At 51.2% G+C, this 23,984-nt stretch overlaps 2 protein-coding genes across 2 annotated transcripts in view; both read left to right on the top strand.

Annotated features, from left to right (window-relative positions):
- Positions 1-371: 371 nt before the first annotated feature.
- On the top strand, positions 372-19,196 carry LOC130583377 (cystathionine beta-synthase-like; the record flags this gene model as incomplete). Its single annotated transcript, XM_057382683.1, has 15 exons — positions 372-547; positions 2,570-2,676; positions 4,533-4,667; positions 5,958-6,037; positions 7,250-7,381; positions 8,309-8,378; positions 9,893-9,984; positions 11,343-11,468; positions 12,455-12,539; positions 14,072-14,177; positions 14,716-14,787; positions 15,979-16,113; positions 16,665-16,773; positions 17,035-17,119; positions 18,931-19,196. Coding segments are annotated over 15 exons (1,608 nt in total), but the record flags the coding sequence as incomplete, so codon positions are not given.
- A 2,985-nt stretch (positions 19,197-22,181) lies between these two features.
- The window catches only part of LOC130583382 (fibulin-2-like), a 3,832-nt gene continuing 2,029 nt past the window's right edge, over positions 22,182-23,984 (top strand). Inside the window, exon 1 of the mRNA XM_057382689.1 lies at positions 22,182-22,397. The gene's annotated coding sequence lies outside the window, so the exon portion shown is untranslated. The remainder of the gene's footprint in view (positions 22,398-23,984) is intronic.

The following is a 23,984-nucleotide window of genomic DNA, read 5'->3' as shown; positions in this document are numbered from 1 at the left end:
TCCTCAAGTGCTGCATCCACGTGAGTTTTGAACACTTCCAGGGATGGTGACTATACCACTTCCCTGGGAAATCTGTTCAAATGCTATTTTTTTTCCTAATGTCCAATCTAGGTGTCTTTTTTTTTTTTGTGATGTATAATCTCCCCTGGAGCAACTGGAGTCCATTTCCTCTTGTCACATCACTTGCTCCCTGAAAGAAGAGACTGACACCCACCTCACTACACCATCCTTTCACCTGTTCCTCTCCTTCCAACCTCCTTCCATAGGTGCAGCCTCCTCATCCACCTGGATCCATGTGGTTGAAATGCCAGCAGGATGCTCCAAGCATCCAAACACCATTTTTTTGCATTCTGCAGCTATTTTTCTGCCAGGTGAATATTGTGACCTCTATTTCCACCACACAGGAGCTGAGCAAGACGTGTCCCCTCATGAATGGCAGAGGTGCAGGAAGTCAGGACAGCACGTGGATCCTTCCCAACCTGCCCAGTAAGTGCACGTGGACAGCCACAACGCCTGCCAGCAAATCTCCACACTCCTGTGTTCCCTTGTAAGTAATTCTTCCATGCTGTTATTTCAGAGTGAAGCTCAGCACATTTTCCTGTTGCTGAGGTAAAATGCTATTGTTGCACCATGATGATCATGGTCAGAAGCTAGTAGTTATGTTAATGATGGTTTAATTTTCAGATGGCAAACCCAGCTTAGTCCCTCCTCTCCAAGGAGATTTTTCCCACTCCCTGCAGTTTTGCAGAAAGGTGTGGCTGGCTCGAGACTCAGCTCTGTGTTTTAAAGCATCTGCTTGTTTGGGGCATCTCATTTTAGATGGCTGAGATGCCTTCATAAAAATGGATTACAGGCTTTTAAATCTGTAGCAAATGGCCACAGTGCAGAGAAAAGTGCTTGCTCTGAGCTGTTTTTGCCCTCATAGCTGCGGTTTCCCTCCCAGGGTGACATGAGGGCCCAGACTAGACTTGACAAGAGGTGCTTTAATGACCCTGCAAACCAGACACAGACAAGCTACTAAAGATAAGGCTGTCCCATAAATGCCAGGGAACTGCAGACACGTCCCTGCAGTGCAAAGATGTAAACCAGGACTGCAGCTCTGGTGAGTGAGGAACTGGAGCCCACGGGAGGTGCAGCACTGCTCTGTAGGGCAGTGCCTGACCACATGCCAGGCAGGACAAGGCCAGGACACAGCCACCAGCATGTGGAAAACCAGAACAGCCTCTGGGTCTGGCATGAAGGAGGGAGGAATAGAATGCAGAGCCCTGGAGCTGATCCAGCGAGCTGTGCATCCAGGCACTCACTCAGTGCAACCCCTGCAGCTGGCACCTGAGGATTGAATTGGCTCTTTTCAGTTAAAATTACTTTTCCCCCTCCATTATCATGCTGTGCAGGATAATGTTCTTATTTTTTAACAATTTAGCGTCAGGGTGCCGTGGTGGTGCCACTGTCAGGACCCATCCCACACCCAGACAGGAGATGGAGAGACATTCCCCACCCCTGGGCATCAAACACCACCCTGGGAATGGGGTCTGGCTGAGGGGGCCCTCACAGCACTGCTGGACAGGAACTGAAACAACCCACTGCATAATAGTGAAAAAAAATACACTGGGATGTCACATCTTTGTGTGGAGAGAGGGGTTTGCTTTCCCTGCTCTGGGTAAACCACAGATGGCAGCCAAGGCAGCAAAAATCTCTGCACTTCTGAGATTCCCATGTGAAATCTGATTGAGTTTTGGGAGTAGAAGCAGAAAGAGAAGCAAGATGCTATTTTAATCAAGAGTATGGATTATTTTTTTCCAAAGATACAGACGTAGACTACTGATATCCCTTGAGCCAGTTCTGACCCACCATAACCTCAGCAGGAATTCCTTGCTTTGCCAGAACTGGTTTCCCCAGAACATCTTAAGCAATAGCAAGCCATGAATAAAAGCTGGAATCTTAGGGAAAAAACATCCTTGTCCACTGTCCTGAACTGATACCAGCGTCTGCAGGATATATGCCAGACATGTAAAGCACTAACACAGGTCACTCTCAAGAGAGTTAAACAATGCCTGAAGGAGCTGGAGCATCCTCGTGCCATGGCTCAGCCACACTGACAGCCCTGAGTGTTTCAGTGGCTTTTGGAGCCATCCTTGCAAGTTTGGGAGTCCTGGCCAGGCAAACAACACTTGTAAATGTGGGAAGCAGAGGTGGTGCTGGGCAGGATGGAGGAAAGAGGAGGAACCTTGTGCTGTGTCTCCTGGCTTCTTCATCCACAACATAAAATCCCAAGGTTTGCCAGCATCCTCTCATTCATTGTAGACCTGGTCCAGGGCCTTGCAGAGCAAGGTATTTCAGAAAATTAATTAGCTTGCTTTTTATGTAAAAGAGCTAATAACTCATGATGGAAAACCATAACTAACTCCTGGTGCCACTAATTGTTGATGGGGACTTTTCCTCTTGGAGTTGGGGTGTCTTTCCATGGCCTTGATAAAGCTGCTGAAACCTCACTCAGATTTTCTCTTGGTTCATGTTGCATAACAATAGCTTTGATTAGCCTGGTTTTTCCCCCTCTGTATTATTTCAGGACAGAAGAAAAGAAGATCTTGCCCAATATCCTCAAGAAAATTGGCTTCACCCCAATGGTCCGAATCAACAAGATTGGGAAATCCTTTGGGCTCAAGTGTGAGCTGTGTGAGTGTCCCCTTCCCAGCAGGTTTTTCCATGCCACGAGGTGAGGGTGAGGGTGAGGGATGGTGCTGGAGGGGGCTCCAGAAGAGGCTCTGGGAGAGGAAGCACAGGTGGGGAGGGACAGATGCGGTTTGTGTTGGGCTCTTTTTCTTATCAGGCAGTTTCTTGGACCAAACAGGAGGTTTCAGGCAGCAATGAGTGGGGTGTAATTGTAGTGAGGCACCTTTCCTCCCAGATAACAGCAGCACAAGCTCAGAGCAGAGTTGGGCTAAATTTGGGGCTAGGTTCAAATCACCTCCCCCAGATGTTAACACAGAGCTGCTGGTGTCTCATGTAAGGGTTGATTTTAGGCTTGTCCCCTACAGTCACAAGGATGATAAAATCAGATCTGTTTTTTYMRKYYYCYTTYCYWWWAMTTCTAACCCTAGCAATTAATTTCATCCAAATTGGGCAGAAATATTATCAGAGGCAGAAAGTGCCACGAGTGTCACACAGCTGAGTAAGGAGAGACTTTCTGAGCGCTCATCCTGGATGGAATGGCACAGCAGAACCTGTCTGGTACCTGGGAATCCTCCACAGAGCACTGGTGGAGCCTGCTGTGCTCTCCCACCACATCCCTGCTCAGGATTTGGGATCTTTGGGTCACCAACCCTGCAACCTCTACATTGCACTGCCCAGAATGAGACCCCAAAGTGTGGAAGGGAGGTGGTGGAGGTGGGAGGTCAGGTGTGCAGTACCTGGTCCACTTTTGGAGCAGCCTGTGTCTTGGAGGATGTCGGGCTGGGGCAGGCGCTTTAGGTGCCGGGGAGGACGGGCTGATCCCATTTTTTGGGATGGTGTTTCCCTCCCCTGGCACAGGAGGGGAAGGAGAGCAGAACAGGCAGAGCAGCTGCCACAGAGATGTGTCAGCACAGATCCTCTTCCCCATCAAACACAGGAATGCCTGCAGCACAGTTGCCTCAAGGAAGCAGTTACAGCTGGATGGGATTGCCTGGGATTTTCTGTGTCTCTGAGGATCCCTGTGCAGCTGAAGTTGTGGCATTTCGCATTATAAAATGTAACAATGAGCACAAGATTTCTTTTCCCGCTCAGGCTGCCCGGGTATTGGGCTGGTTTCTCAGCCTCAGGTAGCTGCCTCTGCGAAGGTGAAGTGAATAACCCCTGGAAGTCTCTGTTTCTCCCTGTTTTCCATAAAAGAGAGCTCAGTTCAGTTGCAGATGTTCATCAAAGCCTTGGCAAGAAGGATCCTGTGGTGTGAAGGCCTTGAGTAGGACCGAGATGTGCCTTGTAATCTGAACACACTTTAGAAAGTTACTCAGTTTTTTTTTTTTTTGTAGCTCAGTGAAAAGAACTGTAATTTTGTCTGACACTTGAGATTGCTCTTTCTGTTATTTGTGTTTCTTTATGCTTCTCCAGTCAGCACTACAGATCACCTCTGCAAAAGGGTTGGCCTTTTTAGATATCTGTTAAAAATTGCAGTGCCCCAGGGCAGACAGGGAGACCTTGCTGCAGATCCTGAGAGTGCCCTGCCCACAGAAAGGTCCTCACAGCAGGGCAGCAAAGAGTGTTGTGCCAGTGTCAGACCTCCCACCTTGCAACGAGTATGTCCAGTTGATTTTAAACCCATCCTGGGCTGACCAAGTTGATTTTAAACCCATCCAGGATGGAGGAAATGTGGGAGAAAGGACTCTGCACAGGTTATGCTGATGGATAATCCCAGAAAAGCAAATGGTGGTTGCACTCCCCTGAGAAAAGGAGCCATTCTACAGAAGAGGAATAGGTGTCCTAAAACTGCAGTGAGGCCTGGGGGAGCCAGGAGCTGGTGCCTGATGGAGTACCCCTTTTTCTTTCCTTTCCAGTGGCAAAATGTGAGTACTTCAAYGCCGGGGGCAGCATCAAAGATCGCATCAGCCTCAGGATGGTGGAGGATGCGGAGAGAGCCGGGATTATCAAACCAGGAGACACCCTGATTGAACCCACTTCAGGGAACACAGGTGGGAAGGCAGGGATGCATTTCTGAGGAGCAGGGATTTGAGGAGCTCTTGTATTTGTAGTTACAAAATCGGTTCTGGCTGCATCCTCCCCTCAGCTTCTCTCCTGGTGGCCAAGGGTATCCGGGGATGCTGAGGTGCCTCATTGCTGAAATTCCCGGGGGTCTGAAAGGGTCCCACACCTTCACAGGCGTGCCTGGAAGGTCCCCTTTTGGCAAGGCAGGCAGTATCAGGAGCTTTTGAATTCCCAGAGATCCCCAGAGACAATTTCTCTGATGGGCTGGAAGAGAAATCATGGGATTTTGTTTCCTCATCACTGTCCCATATGGTGGGGTACAAGATGAGGGGGCACAACACAGGAGACTCCCCCCCTATTTTGCAGCCTCCACAGGACCCTTGGTGCAAATTCCAACGTTCCTTTGCTGCTCTGTGCCCCAAAACAACAACCTGTGTTTGCACAGAGTGATTTCCTACAGAAAGGCACCTCAAGGTGCTCTGGATGGAGTTGAGGCCGTGTTCCTCGCTGTGCTCCCTGCCTCCCCCTCACCACCCATGCAGAACAGGGTTCATCTCTAGGAATTGTGCTCCTCACTGGCCCATTGTCTCAGGCAGCCCCAGAACCAACCCCCTCTTGCCCCAGCCACCCCCAGACATGGAGTAAGGGGATCTGTGCTCCCCCAGAGCTGTTCCCCAGGTGGATCACGCTGTTCCCTGTGCCCAGGGCAGCTGGGATGGCACCAGGCTCCCTCCAGCCCCAGGCAGGGACAGGCAGCTCCAGCCTCACCTTCCTGCCATAGCTGGGAGCAGCTGGCTCCATCCATCACCCCAGTGAAACCGGAGCAGTGGTGCCCTTCACCTTCTGGCCACGGGTGACATGTGCAGCGTCCTGTGTGTCCGTCCCCCCACAACAGACAGTGCTTGAGGGGCAGGGAAAGGCGCTCCTGAAGTAAAATCACCTCTCTCCTGTGTTTCCAAGAGCACAGGAAGAGCCCTGTGCCTCGGTGGAGGAGAGAAAAGCTCTCCCCAGCCCTGCCATTCTCTCTGTGCCACGCTGGTGGACTCCTGTGAGCAAGAGGGGATGCTGCAGCTCCACTTTCCTGTTAGCACAGCCTCCCACACTTCCTGGAGCTCCCAGCATATCCCAGGAAGCTCGTGGAGGATGCCTTCACCTGTAGTTTCTCAGTGAACATTCCATGGTTGCTTTCAGGAGAGAGGGATGCAGAAAGTGATGCATGTCAGTCACTTCTGCCAAAAACTGCTTTCAACCAATTCCCTTTGCTCCCCATCACGCAGGGATCGGGCTGGCTCTGGTGGCTGCACTGAAGGGTTATCGCTGCATCATCGTCCTGCCAGAGAAAATGAGCATGGAGAAGGTCAGAGCTCTGAATGGTATCACCCCACAGCCAAGGGACATCTCCTTCCCTCTCTCCCTCTGCCTCTCCCTTCCTGGAGCCCTCTCCTTTAAAGGCCATCGAGCCTTGTACACACACTGCCACAGCTGCTGCTCAGAAAGTTGCCTCTTGAAGGGAGAAAAGCAGCCTGTGATGGCTGTGATGGTGACTGTCTGGTGTCAGAAGTGCAGATGGGGTGACAGGACAGCCAAACACAGTGTGTGGCTGCAGAGAAATGGAGAAGGAGCTGCTGCCTGTGAGGCAAGGGCTGGAGGGACAGAAGGAGAGGCAGGCAGGTGCCAGGACTCTCCTGCCAGCCCTGCTCACTTCCCCTCTGACATCTGACAGATCACTTGGCCTCACTGTGTATTTATGGTTTTATTTAACCTGGAGACACTTAGAATAGCCTGAGCTGCTTTCTCAAGGTGCTGGAAGTCAATTCACTTGCCTGAGAGCTGATGATCAGGTAAACCCTCCATCCTGGAGATGGCAGAAATCCTTCCTTGGTGAGCCAAGAGCCCTCCAGACTGCTCAGCTGAATTCATACCAGTGAAGCCACACCTGGACTCTAACCTGGCTCAGGAATGAGCCCTTCTCTAAAGTGTCACCCTCATTTCAACCTAAATCTCACTTAAGCTCGGTCTGGATCAGATGCCACCTCCAGCTGCCATGGGGTTCATCTCCAGGTGCCCTGACACTCCCCCTCTCCCCATGACAGCCACACCTCCCAGAGGAGACACCCAAGGGCTGATTTGCTTCTTCTTTGAGCTTGATGAGAGAAGAGAAGGGACTTAGGGCAAAACCAGCTTTTTGATCTCCCCTTGTCACATTGGAACTCAGACCCCAGCACAAAAGAGACACTGCTCCTTGTCCAGCCCCCTCTGCCTTTTTCCCCTGGCAGCAAGGAACAGCACAGTGTCACCTCCCTCCACCCTGTCCCCAGCCTGCCCTCCAAGTAGGACAGGGCACGAGGCCAGGCTTAAATCCCTGTGCCAGGCTCAGGCAGGAGGCCCTGGGTGCCAGGAGCATGTCAGAGATAGCACAGCCCAGAATTGGACATTGTATCTCCAAATGATAAATGTGTCCCGAGTGCAAAGCTCCTCTGGCATCTGGCGCTGCCCTGAGCCCGCAGGTTTGGGTTACCATCCCTACGTGGGCTCAGTTGTGTTGAATCTCCTCTTTTCCCTCCCAAAGGTCGATATTCTGAAAGCACTGGGTGTTGAAATTGTGAGGACCCCATGCACCCGCTTTGATGCCCCCGAGTCCAACATTCGTGTTGCCTGGAAGCTGAAAAGTGAAATCCCAAACTCTCACATCCTGGACCAGGTAAACACCGTCCCTCCACCAGCTCTTTCCAAAGGGAGTTTATAGGATGTTCTCCAAGTGTGCCTGTGTTTGGGGSCTTCATTCAAACTGGCACCAGAGGMAGATYTAGTCAGTGTTTTATGGCATTTGAAACTTAATCACCCCTCTGCAAAGCACAGGGGGCAGAAACAAATTAAGGGGACACTTCCAAACCTGCATCTCTTCTGCCAAATCCTCAGTGTGGGCGAGGCTGGGTTTTCTTGCACAATTCAAAGACTCCTCAAATTGCTTCAGATTTAACTTTGACCTGAAAAAGCCCCCACTTTTTAAGCCTAGCTAGCAGCCTCTGTTCTACCTCAAAAATAAACCTCATGCTGTAAAGGGCAAAGCCTGGTGACTCACGCCAGAGGTTCCTGCAGGAGGAAGGACAGGAGGGCACTCGGTCTGACCCCCATGTAGGGAGCCCCTGGAGTGCAGGAAAGTCAGAGAAGCTCTTTCCTTCTAAGAATATAAGAGCTCAGAGACTGAATAAGCTTTTCACAAGCAGCCTGGTCCATGGGTGTGAACGTGGGGTGCACAAATATCAGAGATGCAAAATCCCTCTTTGTATGGGAGCTGATGATCAGGAAGCTTCTCCAGCCCACAGTTCCCAGCCTCTGAACCATCCCCACACCTCATGGGCACCAAGTGCTGGACAGTGAGCGTTTGTGGGCACATTTAACCTTCCAGTGTGGAAAAACTCCAAGTGTGCTTGGGAATCTGTCCCAAAGGGACAAGCAGGAGGAATACCTGTGACCTGTTGTGGCAGGGTGGCAGTCCCCGCCTCGGCAGCGAGAGGAGGGGGCAGCTGCATGCTCTGGGCACAGCTCTGTCAGGAGCTATTGCTGGTTTGGTATTTGACCTACTCTTCACACGGTAACTCCCGCTGTTCTCTGTTGGAATAAACAGTACCGAAATCCGAGCAACCCCCTGGCTCATTACGACACCACGGCTGAGGAGATCCTGGAGCAGTGTGAAGGTACCGTCTGTGCTGTTGCTCCTACGTGCAGAGGGCTATAACCCTCTCTGAGAGKCTTAATTTACATCATTTATTGACCTGAATGTCTAGAAACAGCCCAGAGGGCCTCTGTAGGGACAGGCAGTATTATCTTAATAACACTGACACGCAGGGTGTAGCAACCTCTCCTAATCCACTCCAGATACACCTCAGCCTGCAGGGCTTCCCGGCTGTCCCCTCCCATTGCAAAAGCCCGGGGGAGGAGACCAGAGGCTTAAAAAATTCAGGCTGTACCTAAAGGAGAAGGATCATCCCTCTTGGTGGCCACAACATCTCTGTGACTTGCCAGCTGGGAACACAAGGTGTCCCACACGACCTCATGGGGAATATGAATCCATCAGGGCATGGCAGGCTGTGTCTGATCCAGCACACTCATCTGCAAACTAAATCAGACTGAAACCTCACAAACTGGTGACATTGGAAGTGAGGGCTGGGGGAGAATAAAGGACTATCCCAGCCTGTATCTGTGCAGATAGAAGGGAAATTCACTGCCAGTTCTGGAAGCACTGTGAAATGCGAGCAGGACTCGAGGGTTTTAACTGGAGAGCATTATCAGAGCAGTAAAGCAGTCAGGTACCAACAGGAACAGGAGAGTCCCAGCTTTCCCTGCACTACAGTGTCAGGATTTGCTCCAGCTGGCTGCCAGCCGTGGATTGCAGGTCCCCCTTTCCCAATGTGGTTGCAACACCAGGTTTTGAAGGCCAGACTCTGATTCTGCGCTTTCCAGTCCTAAATCTGTATAATTTCAGCAATGCCAGTGAGGGCTRCATCTAACACAGGCAGGTGCCAGGRCAGACCTCAGCCTTCCCTTCACTGGGGATGCCAACACACGCTGAAATGTTGTCCCTGTTAGTGACATTCTCGTGTGTGATTTGCTTTGACCTGGTGTGGTTGGAAAGGGCTAAATGTGCTAAGATATTCCCTTCCTCTTAAGCAGAATCACAGAATATCCTGAGCTGGAGGGGACCCACAAGGATCATCAAAGTCCAACTTCTGGTCCTGCAAAGGACACCCAAAATGTCACACCATGTGTCTGAGTGTTGTCCAAACACTCATTGAGCTCTGTCAGCCTTGGAGCTGTGAGCATTCCCTGGGGAGCCTGTTCAGTGCCCAGCCACCCTCTGGGTGAAGAACCTTTTSCTGATATCCAATCTATACTTCAATTTCATACTGTTCCCTCTGCTCAGTAGATGCCAAAGGTGCAGAAATCATGGAGATCCGGAGGTCACCTTCAGCTCCCTGTGCTGAGGCAGSATCAGCTGTGCTCAGGTCCTGCAGGCTCACCCAAGCTTCTCCACAGGACCAGGCTTTGGCTACCAACAAAGTGGTAGCCAAAGTGGCCCCTGCCTGACCTTTCCTCGCGCAGGGTTCTGGTGGACACGGGCTCTGCATCTGCACAGGGGCCTGAAAAAGGGGGGGATCAGGCTGGGAGCTGTGCTGAGTCCGTGCAAGCCTCTCTCTTCCCTGTCCTGCAGGGAAGGTGCACATGGTGGTGATTGGGTCTGGCACAGGAGGCACCATCACTGGTGTGGCCAGGAAGCTGAAGGAGAAGTGCCCGGAGTGCAAGGTAAGGCGGGAGGCAGAACTGACGAGCTTTTCATGGAATCACAGGGTGGTTTGGGTTGGAAGGGACMTTAAGGGTCATTCCATTCCACCCTCCTGCCATGASCAGGGACAYCTTCCACTAGAACAGGTGGCTCAGAGCCCCATCCACCCCTGAACACTCTGAGGGATGGGAAGTCCACAAATTCTCTGGGCAACCTRTGCCAGTSCTTCAGCATCCTCACAGGAAAGCATTTCTTCTAATATCAAATCTAAACCTACCCTCTTTCAGCTCAAAGCCATTCCTCCTTGYCCTGTCRCTGCATGCCATTTCCTGCCTAACCCCACAGCTCACCTGAGGGAGCAGTTGGTGTCTTCAACTATTTTATTTCWCACAGCAATTTTGGCTTTTGTTGGGAGCAGTTTGGTGATGCTTACATTGACCCAGACCCATCCAAGTGCCTTAGAGACCAAARTTTCCCCAGTTCCACTAAAATCTCCCCCTGCCTGGTGCCTTGCCCTGTGCAGGACACTCTGGTGGGCACAGACAGCAAATGCTTCTCCTCCTGCAAAACCCTTTGTGCTTTAGGGTTGACATCAGCCATGATACTCATCCCACAGAGCTCATGCTTTAAGGCAGAGTGGAGGTTTGACAGTCGTGGCCTCTCTGGCCTGGTCAGTGTGTGAGTGATCCCTGATCAGTGTGTGAGTGATCCCTGATCAGTGTGTGAGTGATCCCTGATCAGTGTGTGAGTGATCCCTGGTCAGTGTGTGAGTGATCCCTGGTCCACCAGAGAGGTGTGGACCCTCCACTGAAGGACTGGGATTTGTGAGGTTGCCTCCCTGAGCGTGTGCAGCTGGTGTGGAGCAGTGTCACCCTCCCTTCTTCAGCTGCGTGCTCAGGGAGGCAACCTCAGCCCAGACACAAAGCTGTCAATAACCAGGGAGGTGCCACCATCAGCCAGCACAACTAAATCCTGAAAGGATGTTTTTATCCACAGGTTTCCACAGGCTGGAGTTCCCTGGCTGGCTTCAGTCTCGGGCAGATTAAGGAGCACTGGCACTGTCGTAAGGGTTGGGTTTGGGACGTGGTAGGCACTGCCAAAGGGGTGATGACAAACACCTTGAGAGTGATTATATTTTAAGCCACCAGTCACTTCTGCAACAGCTGAAGACTACCTAGGATCTATTTAAAAAGACAGTGAAAAACAGCACCCTTTTATCCTGGAAGCTCTCCATGCTGCCAGTGGTTAGGAATATTAATGAATGTTAYGGGAAGGGAAATGTTGCTGACAAGGACGTGGGTAACTCTTCCTTTGAGTTTTGTGTTTGGCTGCTTCTGAATCCCCATTTTGGTTTGACAAAATGTTCTTTTTCTCAAAGATCATTGGCGTGGACCCTGATGGCTCCATTGTTGCTCTGCCCAGCGAGATGAACAAGACTAACACCACAACCATYGAGGTGGAGGGAATTGGGCACGACTTCATCCCTACTGTCCTTGACAGATCAGTGAGTAAAAATGTGGTGAGAGGCCTCTGCCTGATCTCTGGCTTTGCAYCCAGCCTGCTCCCAAGCCCAGAGCTGTGCTGGTCCTGACCTATCTTCCTAGTGCAGAACAAGATGTTGTGGGGCATTGGGACCCCAGCACTGGAGCATCTCTCTGAGTAACTCTGATTATAGCTGACCCACAAGGAGAAGGTGGACAGAGGAGAAAAGCAGGCATATAACACAGAGTTAGCCTTCTCTGCTCAGCCTCACCAATCCTCAAAGCATTCCCTTCTCGCTGTGATCACACAGATGTCTGTGCTGAGGCTGATCCTCATCACGCTGCTGTTTCCTGAGYCTTCTCTGCCTCAGGCACCACACACAGAGAGCAGAAATCCTGCACCATGTCCAGGCTGGAAGACAAGATCCAAGCCCTGTAAGACAGCAGATCATGAGCCTTGTACCTCTCTTTGTCAAGTTTCCTCTCAGTGTACCAGCTAACACCARGCACAGGGCTTTAAATCCCTGACACAGGCTGCCTGCATTCCCCTGGCCTCATTCTAGAAAGGTCCCTCACAGCCTCAGACCCCAGATTCTTTCTGCTTCCAGGTGTGTGTTAACTACATCCCTGCTGTCAGCACATGGCTTGAGAGATGTCACCTGTAATAAGCCAGACTGATTCTTGTAGCTGGATCTCATTTTAGCAAAATCTCAACCTTGCTTAAGTAGTCTGGCCTGAGACATCATAAACACTACTYCCTCTTCCACATCCTGCCTCTGGACCTGTCAGGCATCTCTAACTGTGCAAGGAAAGGGTGCTGGCTGGAAAGGTGTCCGCGAGTAAGAACACATCTTCCAGACCATGGATGCACTGACAAATGCTTTCAACAAGTGTAGAAGGAAACTCAGAGCTGCCAGATACTGAGGSAATCAGCCCCATGATGTGCCTCAGAGGGCCAGGGCAGCCTGAAAGGACATTCCAACACTCAGCTTTTCTGCTTYCCTTTCAGGTGGTCGATCAGTGGTACAAAAGCAACGACAGAGACTCATTCCTCATGTCCCGCAGGCTGATCAGGGAGGAGGGGTTGTTGTGTGGTAAGCACCAACCACAACAGTTTCTTCTCTCAACAAACCTTCTGAACCTCATTCTTTTGGGACCAAAATGTTCCAGGGTAGGTGCTCTCTGCATTTCGTGTCTGCTGGGTCAGCAGGGTTGAAAAGCTGAGCCCTGACCGCATAGGTCACTGCAGACTTCAGAGGTGTGTCCCTGCCTCTGGCCTGGGCTCTGACTCATTKGCCACAGTAATTATAGAAGCAATAATTCTCCTCTTACTGGAGCACTGTTGCAATGGAACTGGATCTTCAGGCAGGGTAGAGTTACACAGGCTGAAGGGAGGATTAGTGGGGCTCAGGGCAGGACAGGTGGGCTCTGCTCACAGCTCTGCGAGGCCGTGCTCCGTGTCACTGCCACACCAGAGGTGCCAGGTTTGGAGCAGGAGGGTTTGAAAGCAAAGAAAGTGTGAGATGTTCTTACTGAGTATTTCTCCCTGTGCCAACAAGCTATAACTGATCCCACTGCCTTCCCAAAATGAGCAGCTGCCCTCAGACAAACCCTGCCTGTACCCTAAGAGCCTCCACAGAGTGGTTTCAGCCTTCCCTGACACCGAGCAGACAGACATGGGTCTGCATCCAGCACCAGACACTACGTAGGCTTGTAGTTACAGCTGATAAAAGCCCTGAGCACCCATATCCAGGGAGTTTTGGATAAGATCAGGCTGTATATATRTAATGAAACACTTAAATGTTGACTTAACCTAGCAGGCACGGAGTCACTGTGTTTCAACAGAAACCACTTGTTTGAACTCAACTATAATTTGTGAACAGCCTCATGTTCCCTGAACTGCATTTTTCAGGGCCGTTCCTCGTTTGTTTGAAAAATGTGACTGAGGGATAATTAACCTGCTGTAAAATACGTGCTGCCCTGAATGCAGTGTGTAATTGGCACACAGATAGTGGAATGTGTTTGACTTCCAGTGCTCAGACTASTGGTGGAAGAATTGCCTCTGTGAAGCAGGGAGCTGCTTTCCCTACGTGCAGCAAACCACATGCGTGCACGCAGACACGGGGAGCGTTTYGCTCTTCCCATCACGTTGGCCTGGTATTCCAAGCATGAATGTAATGTTTATGGTTTTTTCAGTCCCTACAGTGCATTTAAAGCCAGTCTTTGGCTGCCAAGTATGTCAGCCAGAAGCTCTAGGACTGGCATGGTCCTCTGCTCACGCAAAGGGAGYGTTGTGAATGTCCCTGTGTGGAACATTTCAGCCCTTGGTCTGCCCACAGAGCCACCACAAGACGTGAGCCATGAGGTTCATGAGGTGACTCTTATGCTGCCTCAAAAGCCCAAGAGCCACCATATGAACACACCCCATCAATCCCTACCTCTGCCTGACCCTAAAGCCTATACGGGTTCGGGATTGATTGTCCTCCCACGCCAGCATCTCAAGCCACCATTCTGTGAGGTGTCCCCTCTGCACTATTGGGACAGCCTGTGCCCCCCACACCAGGACAGTGGCCCTGCACCCTGGGCAGCCCTGACACTTGTGTCCCTCTCTGTGGTGTCCATCCAGGTGGCAGCTCAGGCAGTGCCATGTCCGTGGCCGTGAGAGCTGCCAAGGATTTGAAGGAAGGTCAGCGCTGCGTCGTCATCCTGCCCGACTCCGTCAGGAACTACATGTGAGTTCCCTGCTTCCTCCTCCCCTGCTTYCCAGCATCAGGGTGGGAGCTCCCACAGCCTTCTGTGACATGAGTTGAACCCAGGTGCTTGGGGTTCTGGAGAACCACCCCAATAAATCTGACAGCAGACACAGAGAGTGAGCCCAGAGCTGGGAGTCTCCCTGGGGCAGATCACAGGAAAAAAGCAAAATAAACAACACATCAGGGAGAAACAACACATCACCATGGCAATCAGCAGGGAATGGGCATTGGGACACTTGGGGTTTATTTCCTCTTGTCACTGAGCAGGAGCACGGAGCAGGAGTCAGCCAAGCCACACTTTCTGAACTTGCATGCCTAAAGTTAGGAAGGCAAATAGCTGGCGTGCTTCGAAGAGTTACTGAGCACCCGATGCTCCTGTTGACCTTAAAAGGGGCTGAGAGTAGCCAGCTGCAAAAATCATGGGAGCCCCGGGGGCAGTGCTGTGGTCTGGGGCATGAAACAAAGCACAGCTTCTTCTGGAAGCCTCACAGACTCGCTCTTTGTTGGTGATTTCTAGGTCCAAGTTTGTGAATGATAAGTGGATGATAAAAAATGGGTTCCTAAATGACGTCCAGGAGCACAAGCCTTGGTAAGACAATTTYTGCTGGGATAAACGGTGCTAAGGGAATCAGCTCTCTGAGTCTGGAAATCATTATCTTCAAAGGGAAGTATTCTCTTTCAGTGTTTAGAAAAACCACAGTCAAGTCCAGACCCCTCTGGGGAGGCTGCAATGTCAGCTCCTCTCTTTTGTGTGGTTATCTCCCAGTTCTCCAATCCAAGTCTACAAAGGAGCCATTTCTATCCCAAAGAAGCCGATCCACTCYCACATGGCAATCATTGCCCTGGCCACCTAAACCCTCTCAAAACCTCTCTCTGCTCCACTGCTGGTGTTCAAAGGATCATCAGGCTGCTGGGGAGGTGTTCCCTGATGTAGCAAGCCCCMTTTCGAACAGCTCTGCAAGTCTTTTCAGGCAGGGGACAGGAAATTGTCACCTTCCAGAGCTGCTGGCCAGAAAAGACAGCCAACTCTGCTGTCCCTTAAGGGGAAAGAGTCCCCTCAAGGCAGGGAGTCACAGGMAAAGTGCTGATGCCAGTTGATGTGTAGCTGGGCAAATGCCAGTTGTTTAGAAAAGCTCTTGGTTTTACYTCAAAGACAGCAGATATTATTGATGTCCCCTGGTCCTTTGGGTTTCTATAAAACCAAAGGTAATTGCAAAATATTTCCTGAAAACTGAAKACATTTCCAAGGCCTCCTGTGTCTGGTTAGAGTTGCTCTTGGCTCTTCCAGGCTCTAGYATTTCCCTGCCTCTTCTGCAAGGACAAAGGTCTGAGTGGCTTKGGAGGTGTTTGTGTTCCCCCACAAACAAGCCCAGCTTGTCCCTACTAAATCACACRAGCATCTCTGCCAGGCTCTGTCCTGCAGGAGCTGCAAATCTGCATTTTGAGGACCAAGGATACAGACCAAAGGAGTAAAACTGGTAGGTCCCCCACTTTTGAGCTTGAAGTGAAGCCCTCAGCAGCTTCCTTGGATTCAGGACAGCTCAGCACCTTGTCAGCTGCTGGTGTCAGCCCTGCCTCTGGAGATGCATGAAACTGGGTGTAGGGAAAGCTTGGCTTCAACAAGACCTGGCCACAGTGGCATTTCTGCTTTGGATGTAGGAGCAGGGCTGGCTTTTCAGGCAGACAGAATAYCCCTCATCTCCTCTGCCTTGCCCCCCTGCTCAAGGCCACAGCTGTGCAGCAGAGTCGCAGCTCAGCGCTGCCATTTGTCTTTCAACAGGTGGTGGAACATCAAGGTGCAGAAACTGAATCTCTCGGCCCCTCTCATTCTCCTCCCTGAAGTCAGCTGTCAAAAGGCAGTTGAGATCCTCCAGGAGAAGGGATATGACCAAGCTCCTGTTGTTGCTGAGTCAGGGTAACTATTTTTGCTCACTACACAGAAGGCTGTTCACGCAGACAAATCAGCCGTGATGAAGCTGAAGTCCCATTTACTGATTCARAGCTGGGTTCTTGTGTTGGACTCTGATGCTTATTTTTAATAAGATCATCTGCCTCCTTGTGATGATTAATCTATAAAAYTCCTGTAAATGAGCCTGTCAAAGCCCAATCCAGTGCCCACCAAACCCAGCAGATGCTGGATCAGTGCACAGGCAAGGGGAGCCCACAGAAGTGGTGAGGGCTGGGGGGAAACCCATACAAATAAGCAACTGGAGAGTCTACAAGTTTTCCTTCTCCCAGCTGCTGASTCCTGGACTGAAATAGCAGATTTTAACTACTGTGAAACCAAACAGCTTAGTGAGGACAAAGACTTTCTTGTCCTGCTCAAGTGAGGAAAAACCTGGTGCCTCTCACTGASTGCTGCAACAATTTAATCACTGACTTCAACCAGAGCAAGTTCAGCCTCTACATAAAACGTGTGTCCTACCTCAGGTCCAACCTTCTGGAAATGTTCCTGTTCCCTTACAGGCTTATTTTGGGAATGGTGACCCTCAGCAACACGCTGACTTCCGTGCTGGCCGGAAACGCAGAGTTCTCAGACCCTGTCACAAAGGTCACCTACGACCAGTTCTCAAAGGTACCACTGAGGCTGGGCTGGTGTCAGCCTCTGTCCAGGGACAGCTGGGGAGGGTGATGGTGACATCTTGGAGAGGAGAGCAAGAACAAGCACCTGTAAAAACTCTGCTGAGACACCAGGTTCAGATATGGAGCTCTCAAACCAGGAGCCAAGCACTGGCAGGGAGTTTCATCCATCTGGGGAATTAGCACCTTCCACAATCAGAGCCCAGCCATTGCCAGGTGAAGTAAAACGTTCAGTGTCTCTTTTTGTGCTGTTTAGATCGGCCTGGAGGACAGCCTGGGGAAGCTTTCCTGCATCCTGGAGAACGACCACTTCGCTATCGTAGTACACGAGCAAATGCAGTGTAGGTACCTGCAGAAACTCCAAGGGCTTGGCACAAATRTTGGGAGGGGAAAGGGACATTCTCCAGCTGAGTGTGGCATGTGTCAGTGCAGCTGCTCCAGTTGTGCAGCCCCAGAGCCTCTGCAGGAAGGATTTCTGCCCCGTGGCTCTGCAAAGCCCCTGAGCTGCCCCCTGTTCACCCATCTTTTCCTGGCACCACAGGGAGGAGGGCAGAGGGGCAAAGCAAGCAAGGAGGAAATAGGGGATCTCTGTAGACTTCTGCATCCCAAGGGCAAGGTCAAAAGGAGCATTTTGCCACATTAGGTAAAGCCTGGGTGGAATTCAGGCATGCAAGTCGAGAAAGCTGGGAAAAAATGGATCAGGCCATGAGCAAACCCTGTGTCTTGGGGCATCAGGGGACACTGATGTGTAACCTGGGGCAGCTGTGCCAGTCTGACATGGACCATGGCTGGGTACAGGGATGCTCTGCCAGTTCAGGAGCTCCATCAGACTAGTCCAGTAAAGCAGSTTTGGTTTATTCTCAATCCACTGCTCAGTAGAATCACCTCCAGCAGCACCACAGCAGCATCAGGCAGGGGTCAATGGCAGCAGGGATCACCCCTTGTTGCTYCTCTGACCCAAAAAAGGTGTGGTGGCAGGTGCTGCCCAGCAAATCTGACCTGACACACCTTTCCAGTCCAATTACACCGTGAAGAGTCCCAGAAATACAAATTTGACCTTATCTCAAGAGAGTTGCTTTGTTGGGAAAAGTGAGCAACAGCAACATGAAGAAGCAGACAGCAGACCCATGTTTAGGTTTTGTGAATGAGAGCTGAAGGGTGTAATTATGCTGATTTGATGGGATTACACACTGAGAATGCAAAACATCCCCAGGTGAGCAATGGGTGACAGTGCTGGCAAACGGCAGCTCGGGGCCTCCAAAACCCACCATGCCCTAATATCCCAAACCTTCTGTCTCCAAGGCCTACTTCCCCAGAGCCCCATCAGCTCTGAAGCTTGCAAGTTAATCCATGTTCCCACAATAGGCTGCAAACAAAAACCTGCCACTCAAAACTGCCTTTGATTTGCATTTCCATTTCAGTCACCAAAATTAATGCCAGGCAGAATTTCCTTTCTCAGCTGTGTCSTCATAAAATAAGGAATATCTTCTTTTTATCATGTTTTGATATAAATTAGATGGTATCAGCAATTAAATGGCAAAAAAATATCAGCCAGCTGTATGCAGCCCCTCTTGCTCTGGTTTTCAAACAACACCCACTTTCTTCTCCAGAGCTGCTGGTTTAATGCTGTCACAGTTACCCCTCTTATTTATTGCTTTCTCCCCACACCTTCAGAGCTTGCATTTTATCTTGTGTTTGGACTCTGGTGGCTAGTTTTATTTTTATTTAAGAAAACATTTATCAGACAGTTAAAGCAATTTCTGAAGTGCTGTTTCATTAGCGGTGGTGTAGGATGTTATGAGAACAGAGTGGGAAAGTGCCTCCCTGCTGCTTTTAGAGAGTCTCATTAGCTGGCCCTGAAAAGTTTTGTGGTGATAGAAGCAGGACTCAAACAGAGGTTGGGTAAAAACAACTGGGAAATAAAGTTTCCTGCTCTTGCAGCAAAAACTTCTCAGGTGTGATCACAGTAACCTGACTGAGGCTCCATCAGTCATTTCTGTGGGCAGAGCTCAGACAGATTCTGTCCCTGTTAAGGCTTTCTTTTAATAAATGAACATCAGCCTCTGCACAGCTGGAAGGTGGTGGGGGTGGTGAGGTTGGGGTGTYTTGGAGTTTTTTTTCCCCACTAAGCTGGAATTTTCTGTGCTTCCAGTCAATGGAAATGGCAGCTCCTTCATGAAGGAGATGGTGTTTGGTGTGGTCACAGCCATGGACCTCCTCACCTTTGTCAGCAGGAATGACAAGAAGTAGCAGAGCAGCTCAGCTGCCCACACCTCCTCCAGCAGGTCCAGGTGTGCCCCTGAGCCCAAACCAGGAGCCTCTGGCCCCACCCAGCCAACAGTTCCTCAAAATGCCTCGGTGAAAATAGTAATGTATTGTATTTGTCTGCCAAATGCCACCCACTGAAATGTCACTAAAGAGGAGATAACTACAGAAATTGTGTTTAATAGCTGTGTGTGGTTACATAGGGCTGGGCAGGGAATGTGGGCAGGTGAGGATGGGCAGGGGGTGTTTTTTTCTGCACAAATTTCAGCAGCAGGAGGTTTGGGGTGTCTGGGCAGGGATTGTGGGCAGGTGAGGATGGGCAGGGGGTGTTTTTTTCTGCACAAATTTCAGCAGGAGGAGGTTTGGGGTGTCTGCCAGCTGCAGGTACCTGTGCACTGCCTGTGTTGCAGCTGCTGAGAGCTGTCCTGTCCCTCTGGGCCAGAGAGGAGGAGGGCTGGGGGCGAGTCTGTGCCCTTCTGTCCCTCTCCATCCCTCTCCACCCACCACAGGGAGGGCTGCAGGCACCCCCAGTAGCCATTCCCCCCCATTCCTGGGCCTGTTTGGATCCAAGGAGGCAGCGGGAGAGGCAGGGACAYGGAGGTGTCACAAGGAGGGAGGAGCTGGTGAGACACAGAGCCCAGAATGTGAAAGATGTCAGCAGGAAGGGTGGGAARGAAAAGCCAAGGGCTGTGAGGAGCAGAGGGGATGAGATGCTGGTGAATGATCACCTCTGTGGTGGCAGCTTTGGAAAGCACCTTCCTCACCTCTGGGGGAGGTGGTGGCACTGGGTGCCTCATGCATGGTCCCATGAGAGGGGACAGTGAAGGAAACCCACACGAGAAGCAAAAACTCATTCACGGAGCAGGAACTGGGAGAGGGATATGGCTTCATCCCCGAATATGTATCCTGAGAATTCCTTATCAAGGGGTGGGGGGGAAGGCAAGGTTTGGTCCTAATTTTTTGGTCAGGCTGATGTGGTCCATGAACTGATAACGAAGGACAGAAGAGCCATTTGCCATGGATGCCAAAAACATAAATGAAAAAAATGTCAACAGTGAGCTGTGGGACCAAAATGAAGTGCCATTGAAACGCAGGTTTGGGGGAGCTGCTCTCAAAAGACCCAGAGAAGTTTCCAATCTTTCTGTAAGCTTCAGGACCTGCTCCAAGAGGGCAACAAAAATTTCAATTTCAGCTTGCTGCTAAGTGGCTACTCCATATTCTCAATCGAATCTATTTTGTACAAGATTTTTATTAAGTTACAGAATGCTGAAGTRTTTATATTTAGGAAAAGTGTCTCTGTTGTCATTTCCTGAGTGATACGAGCAATTATCAGATTTTCATAGAGCTTTTGCTTCAGCAATAACCATACTTGTCCAGAAAACCAAAAACTGATTAGCTCAAACCTCATAGTATTGTAAATATTTCAGCAATTCTGTTGTAAAGTGCAGGATCTTAGTCCATGGACGTATTCCAAACTCACACAGATAAGTCTGAAAGTGCCCCAAAACTCCACAAAGCCCAGAACTGAGTCTGAATCTGAGCCAGCCTGGCTGTTATGGATTAACCCAAAGGCCAGTGCTTCCAGCAGCAGCAGCAGCAGCAGCAGCAGCAGCAGCAGCAGCAGCAGCAGCAGCAGCAGCAGCAGGGCTGCAGAGCAGTGGCTGCCAGCTGCAGACAGGCTCCAAGACAGGCAGATATGTGCTCCCCAGCAAAGGGGAAATGACTGCTGAGTATTAACCACGAATATTTACAGCTGCTGCTGAACATTAACCGTGAGCACAGGAGCTGATAAACCTGGGTGTGAGCTCCAGATACTCCAGGATTGCTCCACCTRGGCTGGAGCCACCAGGCTCAGCCAGGCTCTCCCAAGGCCATGTCCCCTGTCCCCTGTCCATGGGGGCTGCTCTTGGCAGGCACGTACCACAGTGGCACTGCCCTGCCCTGCCCAGGGAAGTTGGTTTTGTGCCTCCTGTACTCACCAGGCTGTGACCCAACACAGCACTCTGGGGACGGGCACAGGGCACGGCCCCACAGCATCCCTGAGTGCTGTGAGGGGCAGAGGGGATGGCTGGTGCCAGCCTGCCACCATGTCCCCAAAGTGAAAAGGCCTCTGGCAGCAAGGGAGGAGGTTTCATGTGACTTGTCTGCAGAAATCCCTGCAGGCGATTTCTATAAACACGTGTCCACACACAGTGGCAGCAGCAGCGTGTCCCAGTGTCTSCCCAGCACCCTCTGTCCCTTCTCCACACATCCTGGGCCTGCCCTCTGGCAGGGATGACCATCTTTGGATAAATGGTCTTCCCTTCCCTCGCCACCAAGGCCCTGTCAATATTTTACGTATCCAGTGAGAGGCAGCTGCCCAGTTTGGCACAGCTTGGTGCTCCTGAGCTCTGGAGATCCCACGTATCCACCAAAGGGATGGGGGTTTCCATGCTTCAGGAGCCATGAGAGGGAAGCAGGAGGTGGGGAAGGCCAGGCAGCTGCCCTGAGTGCAGTGTCCAGCTCCAGGGCAGAGATGGACCCTCGGCCTGCAGCTCCAACACCTCCCACTCCAGAGGGTGAACAGGGAGGGGTGCGCTTCCAAAAACCTCACTGCTTTCCACTCCTTTCTGCAAGATGGCTCTGCCCTCCACCCTCTGCTCTGCAAGGCTGGGGACACATTTCCAAAGAGTTCATCAGGCATTTCCACCCCAGGGACTGAATGGCTGTGTGGAGAAGCTCGGGATGCCCGTGCTGCTCAGACCATGTGAGAATCGAGCACCCCTGCTCTGCTGAGATCCACAGCCTTGGCTCCTGCAGCTTAATCCAGAGGGAACAAACCCCAAGAGCTTTGAAGAGTGCATGGGGACCCTATGGCACCGGAGGGCTGTCCTGTCCCGGGAAGCTCTGTGGGCACAAGGACATGTGCTCTGAGAAGGTCCATGTCCACCCCTGGCTCCTGCATTTTGGGGCGCAGCCCCCCAGAGCTGGCTTCCCTCCATGTGCTGCCTCACTGGAGATTTTAACTCATTTTGCTGCCCCTGTGGCCCCGGCAGCCTGTGAAGCACAGGGGGATGCTGATGTGCACAGAGGGGCGTGGGGAGAGAGCACAGAGCCACAGACACCGGGACACGCCGGATCCGTCTGCGCTCGGACTAAACCAACACCCCGAGCACGATAAGCATCTCGCTGGCCCTGCCCAGCACCTGGGAGCCTTCCCCGCCTCCCATTTCTCCCAGCAGGGTTTCACCGCGGAGCCGCGGCCGGAGCCACATAAATAGAGGTGCCGGGAGGTTGTGGGGCAGGAGAGGGGACACGTCCCGAGGGTTTGCACCGCATCCCAGCGCCCGTCCCGCCTGCCCGGCCACCCTGCAGGTAACCCGGGAACACGGGGACCTGGCCCGGGGCAGGGCCAGCCTGGATCCCCAGAGTGAGGGGGAGGATGAGCATTTATCCAGAAATAGCGGGAGGAGGATGATGCTGCCGCTGCTGAGTGACAGAGCCGCGGCGGGGTTTGGCTGGAAATTGGCCCCATTGAGGGTGCCCAATTCCACTGCTGGSTGGGGTCGGGTGTTTTGGCGATGGATGGGGCTGATGAGGCTGGGGTGTGAGAAACCTTGGAGTTAATGGTGTTTGGTGGTGATTCCCTGCTCTGTGGGTGGGGGGGCTGAGGCTGGGACAGCCAGGAGGGAGCTCTTGTTTTGGGGAAGGGAGATCCTTTACCCCAGTAGCTTTCCCATGGGGAGCTCGTCTGGGCTCCGTGCTGCTTGGTACAGCCATCAGTCCTTTGGGAATGACAGTAAATAACAGATTAAAATATTTGAATGAAAGGAAGGGGCAGAGCATTGAACTCCAGSAAAGATAAAGTAACTTTAATTTTGATAAACTGAAAGTAACTAAAGTTACTCCAGGTGTAAGTAACTTCAACTAAGCAAGAAAACCTTTAAAACCAGAAAAGCTTCAAAGTCTTTCTTTCTTTTCAAACTGATAATGGATGGAGTCTGTGCTTTTAAGTTTTTTCATTATGGTTATGCAATTTGCAAATTTTTTTTTTTTTTGTTTAAAGAGATGTTAAGAAATAATTGCAAGTAGTTGCACGTCTGCAAGAGAAGGAAATGTGGGATATCAAAATGGTGATATAAATGTAATCAAAAGTGGCATTGGGGCAGTAGAAGAAGAGACCAGACCTGGAAGAGCCCAGTACAGGAATGAAGAAGGAGTATTTAATACAGCAGGACAAAAGGCCAATCAGACAGAGGGAAGGGATTCAAAAGTGCACTTAAAGGAAACACTGGGCCTTGAAAAGATGAAAAAAGAGTCCTCAGCCTTTAAAGAGAGAAAGGATCCAGTATCAGCTGCCAAGTCTGTGCATCCCAGGTGTGAGTGGAGGAGGAGGAGGGAGCAGGCACAGGGAGGGATTTTCATGCCAGCAATGACTCTCTGAAAACAGGCTGGCCAAAAAATTGAGAAGGCAAAGAGCAGAGTCCCACAGGAGTGCCCAACACTGGAAACATCTTCCTTAGGAAGAAAAGCTTTTTCCAGCTGAAATAAAGATGGGGTGACCCCCTTGACTCCCTGTRAGGGACAGAGGTGGCTGGAAAAGGCAGCAGAGAGTGGCACAGCAGGACAGGCTGGGAGCTGACACCCAGCCCTGGTCCCTGCAGCAGCCAGGTCCCATCTGCAGGAGTGGCCACAGGACAAGCCACCACAGCAGACTGTGCTTCTCTGAATGCTTCTTGTGTCCATGCCATTCTGAATGCCTCCCAGGAGCAATTAATTAGTCACCTAAATGTAAATTATTATTGTCAATATCAGGGTGAGCAAGTCCCATTTGTTAACCAAGGCACCCACGGCAAAGCTCAGTGAGTGCTGCAAYGTGGACTTTGCTCACGCAGTGCCCACGCTGCAGCCCCCTGAACACCCRGGGGTGGAGGACATGGTAGGTGAGCCAGGGTGACCTTT

The sequence above is a fragment of the Malurus melanocephalus genome, unplaced genomic scaffold, assembly GCF_030028575.1.
Source record: "Malurus melanocephalus ecotype Western Australia unplaced genomic scaffold, MMel_1.1 scaffold_579, whole genome shotgun sequence".
Taxonomy (NCBI): domain Eukaryota; kingdom Metazoa; phylum Chordata; class Aves; order Passeriformes; family Maluridae; genus Malurus; species Malurus melanocephalus.
Note: the sequence above shows the minus strand (reverse complement) of the source record. Positions and strands in the feature narration are given on the sequence as shown.